Source organism: Lepidochelys kempii, chromosome 15, assembly GCF_965140265.1.
Source record: "Lepidochelys kempii isolate rLepKem1 chromosome 15, rLepKem1.hap2, whole genome shotgun sequence".
In the NCBI taxonomy this organism is placed as follows: domain Eukaryota; kingdom Metazoa; phylum Chordata; order Testudines; family Cheloniidae; genus Lepidochelys; species Lepidochelys kempii.
The window spans coordinates 29,234,545-29,246,391 of record NC_133270.1 but is presented as its reverse complement, the minus strand read 5'-3'; the positions used below and the strand labels follow the sequence as shown (position 1 = coordinate 29,246,391).

At 40.4% G+C, this 11,847-nt stretch overlaps 1 protein-coding gene across 3 annotated transcripts in view; it reads left to right on the top strand.

Annotated features, from left to right (window-relative positions):
• The window catches only part of SVOP (SV2 related protein), a 41,577-nt gene that overhangs the window by 2,690 nt on the left and 27,040 nt on the right, over nucleotides 1–11,847 (top strand). The window contains exon 1 of one of the 3 annotated variants that reach the window (XM_073313527.1): nucleotides 4,389–4,578. The exons of the other annotated variants lie outside the window; for them this stretch is intronic. Within the exon in view, the coding sequence (XP_073169628.1) occupies nucleotides 4,544–4,578 (35 nt within the window). The 5' untranslated portion in view covers nucleotides 4,389–4,543. Of the gene's footprint in view, nucleotides 1–4,388; nucleotides 4,579–11,847 lie in introns of those variants that run through there. 3 annotated transcript variants of the gene reach the window in all.

The following is an 11,847-nucleotide window of genomic DNA, read 5'->3' as shown; positions in this document are numbered from 1 at the left end:
CTTGGCAGTTAACAGTCATTTTCATTTTCAACTAATTACTAAATTGATTCTAAGGGCTTTTGTTAGCCAAATGTCTGGCATATTAGATGTCTTTCAGACCAAGCTCCTATTTGCCTGAGATCATTCAGTGCATGGCAGAATGACAGGGGAGCAGCTGTTAGAGAGAAGGAGAGCAGCTGGAAGGGTAGGGGGAATAGACAGCAGGGGGTTGATAGAACCAGGGGAGCATTAGAGAGAAGATGAGAAAGAAATTTTAAAAAAGAAACAAACCTAGGCCTGGCAACTGTAGGATGCACATTGAATGTATCATTCTCATAAATGTCTAATGCCTATTAAATGCTTAGTGCAGGAGGAGAGGGACAGTGTATGGCAGTGCTTCTCAAGCTATCTGATGTGGGGGACCGGCAATTTTTTTTTCCAGTGTGCGCGCAGACCGGCAGCCGATGGCTCGCGGACCGCCATCGGTCCGCGGACCACCACTTTGAGTAGCACTGGTGTCGGGAACCTTATATTGCTATTTTAGACCTTTAATTAGTGCATAAATTGTCTTATCCAGAGGCACCTGGCTTAGTAAAGGAGTAGGGTAGTCACTGTATTGTTTAAAAAAAAAGTTCTCTCTGCTACAGAATGACCTTTTTCAAATAGGACATTAATTTAAAATGCCATTTACTACCAAGATTTTGGAAGAAGCTGTAGCTACATACAGTTGCTGTGATCTCATCTTGTCAGAGACAATTTTGTGGATAAATTTCACTCTGGGATTAGGTCAGTCTGCCCTGCTGAGCCAATTCTGGTTAAGGGCTGTAATGACGGCTTTCCCTTAGCAGTTTCAGTTCAATAACTCCCCTCATTGTAGTGGATTTATCTGCAGCATTTTATTCTGTGGAACATAGCAGCCTTCTTGGATCATTTAATGAATTGAACTGTGTTTGCCTTAACCTGGATTTTCCGAAGAGAAGACACAAATCTTCTTGAAATTTATGATTAAATTTTGTCGGGTGGTCAATCCTGTCTGCTGAAGACTCTTTAACTCTGTATGTTCTGTCTTGAACTATTATCTTCTTTTATTAAAATAAATGTATTGCCTTAAAAAACATTGAGAATCTTTCTATTCCAGGGTTATGGACCTCTTTCATCTCTCTGTGCTGAATCAGTCACTGCCTCTGAATGTTTCCAGTATTCAAGTGACATGAAAGGGGTGTGTGGAGGGATGCTGGTTTATTTTAATAGTCCCTCAGAATAATTCCTTGCTCCTCCTTTGTTGGCCATTATTTTTTCATCTTGTCTCTATAGCCAGGACTTAAGAACCAGTTGGCTTGTCAAGAATTACTGCCAACTCTACTTTCTTAATATGAGAAAGCAGCAAATCTAAAATCTTAGCCAGTGATCAAGAATTAATCAGTACTGGGTTAAACTATTAGCCAGCAAACACTAACAGGAAATATTGTCTGGCTCTAGCAATATCTTTTGTTGCTGATTCCTTTGTTCTTTTGGCCTTTGTCTTATGAGTCTTTAAGGGAAGCACTGCAGCACATTCCCTACCAGATGGCCAACAACAATGCTGGCCAGCACAGAGATTGGGGAGAACCACTGGTTCCACCTACTCTTTGTTCCTCCTTTCCTCTTAGGGGAGCTGTTACTAATTAGGGAGCAGTCCCTGCACTCCGTTCAGCACAGGGACTGCAATTCTACCTGGCCCTTGTATGGACTGCACAAGGAGAGAGGAAGCTCCTCACTCCTACTTGCCAGTGCACACCCACATAGGAGTTAGCTGGAATCTAGCCCATAGTGTGGGTGGTTGGGTGGGCACAGATGAACCAACTATTGTGAACTAGGATGTATCTTTCAAAACTCTAGGAGAGGTCTCTGCTGGAGTACTGTGTCCATTTTTGGGAGCCACTTTTTAGCAAAGATGTGGACAAATTGGAGTGAGTCTAGAGGAGAGTAACAAATATAAAAGGTTTAGAAAACCTATGAGAAAAAGTTAAAAAAACGGCATGTTTAGTCTTGAGAAAAAAAAGACTGAGGGAGGACATAACTATTTTCAAATATATTAAGAGCTGTTATAAAGAGGACTATGATCAGTTATTCTCCATGTCCACTTTAGGGAAATCAAGAAGTAATAGGCTTAATTTGAAGAAGGGGAGATTTAAGTTAGATATTAGGAAATATTTTCTAACTATGAGGGTAGTTAAGCTCTGGAATAGGCTTCCAAGGGAGGTTGTGGAATCCCCATCATTGTAGGTTTTTAAGAACAGGTTGGACAAACACCTGTCAGGGATAGTGTAGGTTTACTTGGTCTTGCTTCAGGGTGAGGGGCTGTACTTGATGACCTCTCAAGGCCGCTTTCAGTCCTACATTTTTGAGATTCTGTCTCTTGCCGTGACCTTTTTATGCCATAAAGGAGACAGAGTGGCCCCTAGGGAATTTCCATAGCACAACAGTGGTGTAGGGCTCATGTAAGTAGCCTTATGACATGCTCCTGTGCAGCTGTTAGCATAGGATCATGCCAGGGGCAAGAGGAGAAGTGCCTAGAATACTCTGTGCTCTGGCTATTCTAGGCTATGGAAAAGCCCATAGATAGCTATGCAAGCCTGCCTCAAATTACAGTGGCTCCTGGGCTTGCTTTACCTAATGCTAGGGGTGGCATCAGACCTTGGAGCTGCCCAGAATTATGGAGATGGGTTTAAAGTCACCTTCACACTTTTTCCACCTAGGCTCTGACTCCTGTGCTGCATCTTGTCGGACATGCAGGCTAGAATCTAGCCCATTGTTTCCCGTGGAGGAGAGGGGAAGTCCCAAATTGTTTCAGTGCACAGTATGCAAATTTGCCAATTCTGGTTATAGGGAAACCCCTCAAGTTATTTTGTAGGAATAAGTGACTTCACAGTAACAAAGTCCCGCGGTGAATTAGGGAGCAACTGTGTCATCCCTAGAGAAGATGGGAAATGTATCTCCTGCTATATAACTCCTGGCAGCCCTTCTGTATCAGCAATGCACTTGTTAAAGTATGTGCATGGTTGGAGGGACTGGCTGGCCAAAGAGCAGCAGTTAGGGGGCAGCTGCTACCCATAGGATTCTCTCACCACAGCCACAGCTGTTCCTTGCAGTATTAGCACCCCGCCCCTGGCTTTCACCGCACTTGAAACATGAAGTTCCAAACAGGCATAGAAGGGGAGTCAGGAGCAACATGGCCACTGAACCAGCCATCCGAGGGGTGGGAGGCTGGTCAGTACACAGAAGGCAGGCATTCAACCTGGATGTTCCTACATATGCAGCGTTGGGGCTGGGATTCTCCATAGATCCTCAGAGTCAGCATTGTTCAGTGATCATGCCCTTGCTTCTTCTGCCTACACAAACCCTGCCAAGGGGAGAAAGCAATACTGTTTCTTCATCATCCTCCTAGAACATTTTTCCTGTAATTTTTTCTGTTGTGTCTTTCTGTGGAAAGGAATAATAGAAATATCCAGTCACACACAGCTAAATTACCCTTTCCATCTATAGGAAAATCCTGTAGAAGGAGAATATCAACAGGAAAAGGTGTGCTAGGTTGATGGTGCATTCTCTCAGATAATGAAGTTACATATTTTGCACAACTTCACTCAAGTACAGGTGCACACACAAGTAAACATTGTGAGACCTCTACAACAGATCACCTTTACTAGGCAATATCTTGCCTTAAGAGACTGCTCCAATGTATCTCCAAACTAAGGGCCTGAGCCTGCAAGCTTCATTCATGTGAACAGCATGCAGTGAGTTCACACACATAAATGTTTGCAATCTCAAGGCCTTAGGGTGGAATTTTAAAAAGTGCCTAAGTGAGTTAGGCACCTAACTGCCATTGATTTTCAGTGAGGGTCAAGCACCCAACTCCCAGGGTCACACAAAATAGGTTTTACTCTATCTACCATCATAAGTATGTGTGTAGGTGTTGTCTGTCATTTATCTAAATTAATTTCATTTTCTGAGAAACCCCCATTAAAGGAAGCAGCTGGACAGCTCAGCCAGTTAATAGCTAGTCATTTTAAGGACCCTCTGCTGCCCCTTTTGAGTAGATTCACCCCAGATAACTTTGAACCTCCTTCTATTTGTGACTCCTCATTAGAATGTTAACTGCATTTTCCTGTAGTGTTTAATATTCCCTGAGACTACATCTTCCTAATAAGCAGATGTTTTCACACTAAATATTGATCACAGGGACTGCACCCTCATAGAATCCGGTAAAATACTAAAGCAAAAATACAGCAGCCACCCTGCTAAAATAATAGTAAGGAATCTGTGAGCTTCTGTGGCCAGAGCAACCTCCTGCCCTGGACTTCCATCAGCAGCAGCTTCTCTCTCTCTTCCCCAGGTCTTCTCTTTCTTTCCCCTCCCTTCCTCCACTCCCTCTTGGCTGCCGCTTTGTTTCAGTGGCTGCTGGTGCAGCTGCTGCTGCTGTAGCGGAGGGAGCTGTCCAGCAGCCAGCACTCCTGAAATCCCAGCCTCTCTCCATTAACCACAATGTAAGAGCAATGAGAACAGCTCTACCAAACCCAGCCTGGCAATGGAGGATGATTTATTCCAGCTAAGACAGCTGCCGTAAGTAGCAGGGGGAGACAGAGACACACAGGGATTTTTTTTTTTAAACAAACTGCAGGATGTGAATCCCAGTGATTTTTTTCAATTGAAACTATTCCTGGGAAATGGCTCAGGCCACAGGAAGCAGGCCATTTTCCTAGTCTGTCTGCCCAGGTTCAGCATCCTTGATCCCTGGATCTGCTGTAGGGAGCTGTTTGCTTTATTAAGTCACTCAATTTTTATTTTTACTTGAACTTCGGGTGGGTGGGTGTGCATGTGGGAGGTGGTTATATAATCTCGGAGGGTGCAAAGCGTTCTAGTGAGAGGAAACATTAGCAATGCATTTGCAATGTGGATTGCATCTGTAAATAACATCGTGCCAAGGTAGGCATCTTCCCTAGCCTTCTACTTCATGCAGCCAACTGATTGCAGATCACAACGTTTCATCAAAGGGTATGTTTGCAGCGAGGGCCACTGGTGTTTGTAAACTGTGTGGTTTGAAGATGCAGACATTGCTGTACAAGGAATGCTTGTGCATGACAAACTCCTTGCTGTTTGTACCTAAATGATAGATCTGTGCGAAGAGCTGATAACAACCTGATTGCTGGCTTTGTCATTTTGAAATGGTTTCACTTCTTCTGAATGTGAGAGGTATCCTTTAATAATTACATTTTCTCCATGCTTTGTTGCCTTGCTGCTTAAAACACATCCATATTTATAAAACATTGACTCATGGAGGCAGAGAATAAAGGATTGAACTGAATTAAAAATAACATTGAGATGATGTAAATTAAATAATTTAGTTAAATGTTTAATCAGTTAGGCTTATACAATGACATGAACTTCAGGCTGTGTTGAAAACCATTTGTTATGGTGCAATTCTGCTTTTCAGAAGAGAAATGATGCATGTTTTCATTAGGCCATCTTTTTTCTATTCTGTTATTTTAATGTACTTAATAATTATCTACAGTGCCTTACAGTGTAGGAATAATTGGATTTATTCAGTATTGTGGGGTCTTGCACAAAAATGCAGCTCTACAAGGTTCTTCATTAGTGAAGAATTTCCGAGGTATGCATCAGTAAACTCATCACTGTGTTTTTCTTCTGTTTCAAATAGTTTCACAAGTTCTTTGTTCAAGAGCTGTGTTTTATTCCTTACAATGAGGTTTGGAGCCAGGTTCTTCAGTCTTTACTCAGGCAAAACTCCCATTGAAGTCAATAGGATTTGTTGATCATTTACAATATGTTTGTACAGCATCTAGCACCATGATGCCCCAAACTGGTCACTCTTTAGGTACTACCTCAATATACTTATTAATAGGTGGGGTTCAAGATGAGGCCCTTTATTAAGAGACAGGTATTCATTAGCACATATTTTGTATGAAACCTAATAATACACTGTAAAATAGTGATATATGTTGTATGAACAATTTTCAGTTATAACCTCAAAGAGAAATTGGGTATGACAGGCCCGATCCAAAGCCCACTGAAGTCAATAGAAGTATGACCATTGACTTCAGAGGACTTGGGGTCATGCCCTGGGAGTGCTGAAATTCTAGCGTGTGGATTTACTATACAGATAATGGTGCTGCTAAAAATAGCAAAAATACAACAGAAAACAAGTCAATTCACATCCCACATAATTAAGTCTGGTGCTCATAAAGCTTTTGTACATAAAATATGAATGGAACATTCATATTAATTGCCTTTTGATAATAAAAATCTTACTGAAGTACAACTTTCAGTATGTATTTGCGAGCATACATGCTTTGTAGATCATATGATGACTAAATATGCATTCTGTTGACAAGCTGACATTGTTATAATGACAATTCTCAAGAGAATGTAAGAAAGTAGTAAATTATTTCATTCATGTTTTAGGTCCAGCAAAGGAAAATTCAAAGCAATTCTGGTTTTACTGAGGTAAAAATACATTTGGGAGAATTTAGAATTAAATTTGCAAATGGAGTTGAGCATAAACCTGAACTGAGAACCTTTTTTATTTCCACTGAATGCAAAAATCCTTTACATATCCCACATCATTAACAGAACATGGGCTAACTCCTAGTTCCACTGAAGTCAATGGGGCTTTTGCCATTAACTTCAACAGGACCAGGATTTGGTCTTATATAATTAGATTTCAAATTTACAAATGCATGTATTTTAAAACAAAAATTGATGAACATCTGTTCTTCCTTTGCTTACCTGCCAAGGCCTAAATCCTTTAGACCAAATGCTCTGTTTGTCCTGTTGCAGCTGTTAGCATTACTAAAGAAGTATAAAGAATGCAAGGAATTAATGCAAGGGATGCATTATTATGCAGTGGATCAAATCCTGGGATACCCTGAGTACCCGAAGAAGACCCAAAACTTCTTAAAATGTTTTGCAAGTCAGTTGTTCAAGGGAGCAATAGCAGTGATATTCCCACACAGGTGGATGCTGGACCTTTCCACTACCCATATGCAGCACAGATTTTAGTGATGAATGACTACAGGTCTTCAAGTGGGGTGTAGTGGGAGAAATAATGCATGTGCCAGGATGGGTCAGCAATATGGTGTGATCTATGTACTGCCTGATTCCACTAAACCAAAACTCTGCACTATAGGGAAACAGCAGGCCACGTTCACTACTCCTCTCCATGGCCTGTATTAGTGGCTGTGGCCTAGTTGCACAGACACTCTGGTGGGATGGAGCTGAGGCTCAGCCCCTGATGTTTTTTTCATGGATCAAAGTCCTTTTACCTGAGCTTTGCTGATTCCCCAGCACTTTGCCCTATTTTAGGTCTAGTGGTGTCATCAGCTTTTGCAGAAGAAATACAGAACTCATGTGTCAGGGTTCCTTCCCCACTCTGAACTCTAGGGTACAGATGTGGGGACCCGCATGAAAGACCCCCTAAGCTTATTTCCACCAGCTTCGGTTAAAACTTCCCCAAGGCACAAAGTCTTTGCCCTTGGATTAGGTAAATGCTGCCACCACCAAGTGATTTAACAAACAATCAGGGAAAGGACCACTTGGAGTTCCTATTTCTCCAAAATATCCCCCCAAGCCCTTACACCCCCTTTCCTGGGGAGGCTTGAGAATAAACAAGATGAGCACAAACCAGCCTTGGATTTTTAAGACTCAAAAAACCCAGTCAGATTCTTAAAAAATGGAGCTTTATTAGAAGAATAAAAAAAGATAAGAGAATAACTCTGTAAGATCAGAATGGAAGATAATCTTACAGGCAGCCAGATTCAAAACATAGAGAATCCCTCTAGGCAAAACCTTAAGTTACAAAAAGACACAAAAACAGGAATACACATTTCCTCGAGCACAGCAAATTTCACAAGCCAAAACAAAGAAAACCTAATACATTTTCTAGTTAGATTACTTACTAACTTTACAGGAGTTGGAGGGCTTGCATGCTTGATCTGTTCCCGGCAAACGTATCACACAGACAGACAAAAGCCTTTTCCCCCTCTCCAGATTTGAAAGTATCTTGTCCCCTCATTGGTCATTTTGGATCAGGGGCCAGCCAGGTAACCTGAGCTTCTTAACCCTTTACAGGTAAAAGGACTTTGCCTCTGGCCAGGAGGGATTTTATAGCACTGTATACAGAAAGGTGGTTACCCTTCCCTTTATATTTATGACATCAGGCTTGCCAAGTATAAAGTCTTTCACTTCACCTTTTAAAACTGTCATATGTGCATGTCTGACTGCAGCAGCTGCAGCATGTAAGGATAATTGGTGGGTATTTGATGTTGTTGTCCCTTAAAGAGAAGGAAAATGAAATTAAATAAGATAAAGACCATCACAGCTAATCTTTATTCTAGGCTAAAAATATTAAGTTACTGAAGACCAGAAGAGACACAATCAAGGCTAAGATAGTTTCTCCAAAAAACAAAACAAAAAAAACAAAAAACCCGTATTACACTGAAAACACCGTATTACACAGCAGGATGTGCACGTTTTTTGAACGATGTGCTCGCTGCTCCTTCAGCCTCTCTTCTACTGCTAGGCAGGAGTCGTTTGGCAGTTGGGCAGCAGCACTTTCATTAATGCGGGATTGGGTTCCCCTGTACTCCCTACTCATCGCTTGATACCGTGTGCTTATTCTGCACTTGTGCTGTGCAGGGCCAAACTCTTAATGACTAGAGTTGGGAAGTGATTATTGCACGTTAGATAATAACCTTGTACATTGAAATAAGAAATAAGTGCTGTAGCGTTATGTTTTCTTTCAAAAGACTCAACGAATATCTATTCCCCAGGATAATAAGTCCAAAATAATTTCCAAGAAGGGTGCAAAAAAAGTCTTTTTGATTTCCAGTGGCTTTTGCCTACATGATTATGTAAATAAGGAACTTTAGTAAACGTTTCCTTCCGTTTTTTATAAACAGCATGTAAATCACAAATCTGTAAATCTGGAGATAGCACATTTATTCTTCATTTGCTTTACTACAGTCATGTGTACCTCCATTTTGTTGTATGTTGTGAATATTTATAGTCCTGAGCAAGTCTCCTTTCTGAAAGCAGCTTTATCCCAATGGGATCTATTTCTAAAATAATTGTACATGAATAAAAATGGCCAAATCTTGACTACCTTTCTTTGGGGAAAACTTGAAGAGGCTAAAGTTCAAAATGGCAGGCAATTACAGTAGTTTCTCACTGCTATATTTCTCAGTTGCGAATTTATCTTTTCTGGGGCGGTCTATAGGAATCATCTAAGATTATGGATCAAGAATTCAAAGGTTTTGCTATGCATATAATAACAGCAAAAGAAGCTACCATATATTTACAATGTCAAACTTTCTAGAAATGAAGTATTTGTTTGTATGCAAGAAAAGTAAAATACTGCTTAATATCTGTTAACATGCAGAGACTTTCACTGTGGTTCTTTGCTCTGCTGGCTAGTCTCACAAATGGGGTTACTTTTTAGGGAGCCAGGATGAGAGGAAACAGAGGGACAACTGCATGCAAAACTTTCTGGACCTGTTTCTTTGCTGGTTGTTGGTGTGATCAGAATGCCCAGTAAACCTTTAGGGCAGTGTTGTAGCAGCCTGTACAAGCAGTCTTAATCCCTAGAACTCTCTTAAGCTCTGGGTTGCAATCTTGTCCTGCTGCTGCATCAAGTAGAAGAGGCTCTCTTCCCCCCACAAGTGATACCTGCACAACACAGGGCAGATTTTGTCCCATCAACTCAGCTCAGGGCCAAATACTCAAGTCCTTACTTGGTTTTTACTCATTCCTTACTCAGGCAAATCCCTGGAAGTATGCCAAAGTAAGGAGTGAATAAAGACTGAGTGAAAACCAAGTAAGGACATCTTGATTTGGTAAGTAATGTTTGATGTTTTCAGCCTAACTGTTTACATTGATTATAACCATACTATCCACATAAATTAAGATTAAGAAAATGACTGGCCAATATAAGTGTGCCCTGAATCCTCTGGGGTGCTGAGATCTCATACACTTCAATGGGAGTTGAAGATTCCCCACACCTTGAGGGAGGTAACCAGCCACAAGATTGGACCTCCATTCCATATACATGGTCTAACTTAATAAAATCAAATATATTAAAATATATTAAAATAGTTTGCTCCCTGTCACAATATCAGAAGATGGATCTGCAGAGCAACCAAATTAATAAGCAACCAAATAATAACTTTACATATAGTTGTTCATGTTAACAGCACAGAATTGTAAGTTATTTTTTGCCAGGGATTTTCTTTCTGACTACTTGTCTGTCTGTCTACATGCGTACAGGCACATGGATTAAATAAAGTTGTGTCATTTAGTTTCAAATGCTTTGTCCTTGTTGTAGAAATGGACTGTATTTAATTTTCTGCATTGTTTTCAGAAGACTGATTTGTGTCCCAGAGGACAATTAGAAATCTTGAAATTTGGCAGGTAGCTAAATATTACATAATGAAGCAGGATTCATAAAATAATTCAATATTAGAAAACAACTGGCTATCTGCACTAAATTGACTTTCTTTTTTCTAGATGGTCACTGTGATAGATCTGTGACTACAAATCTGATTGCTTTTACATGCTACTGTCTTAAACTGAGCTTGTGTCTTTAGCATTATGGAATTGTCTAAATATATTTATTCAAATAAATAATCTGAATTAAAGTAGTTGTGTTATCTGTGTGTTTCTGGAACCTCAATATAGTAGGTGAAGTGATGAATGATAATATTTAAAAATGAACCAAGGGATGCTAAATGGCTAGCGAGACTGGTAATGTGACAGCCTTTTACATTTGGTCACTACCTCATGTTCATCCCAAGTCAGTTGTGAAAGTGAATGGATATTGTTACTCTCTGATGGCTGTAAGGTACCCTATGTGAAATAATTTGGTGATTCTCATTTTGGTTCCCAGTAGTCAAGTGTCTGTATTTGCCATCATAATCCTTTCTAACTGGGCCGTGCCTTGCTGGTAATCTCAGCAGCAAGGCTGAGGATTGAATGAGTCCTGAAAATTGAACTTCCTTCTCACTTTCAGAAGGTGGTCCTTCCAGTTCAGGGTTGAGATAAATTTATAGGAGACTGTGGGGATACTTTCCCTTAAGTAAAAAGAAAAGGAGTACTTGTAGCACCTTAGAGACTAACCAATTTATTTGAGCATAAGCTTTCGTGAGCTACAGCTCACTTCATTGGATGCATACTGCATACTAACCAAATAAACTGGTTAGTCTCTAAGGTGCCACAAGTCCTCCTTTTCTTTTTGCGAATACAGACTAACACGGCTGTTACTCTGAAACCTTTCCCTTATGTGACGCATGTTACACCTACTCTGTGAACAGAGCACTTCAGTCTCCAGTGCTGTCAAACTGGCACTTTTCTGCCTGCACTAAATTCATACACTCGTTTTTTTTTTTTTGTCAAAAAGTGATTTTATGCAGTGTTAACTGTATATGCAGCAGCCCTATCCTTTGAGTCAATTGGCATTAAGAAAACTTTGCTGTCAAAAAGATTAAACCTTGTAAATTGTTAATACAAACATTGAATTCAAGGCATCACTAATGGTCTTTAAAGCCTTGAATGATATGCGACTTGGATATCTGATAGCTCACCTCTTGTTTTAAGATAGGCTAGGAAACATCCACTTTCAGAACCTAAATATGAATGCTTAACATTTCAATGGCCAACTATGTGATTTCAATCAGGTGGTTAGATATCCAAATGCTCATCCATTGTAGATGCAAATGGTAGGGAGAAAACAGGAGGTTAGTTTTAAAATTAAGATCTTCCATATCTAGTGGCTGGGCTTAAGATCTTCCGTAAGATCTGCGGTGTAAGCCCATCTAGTGG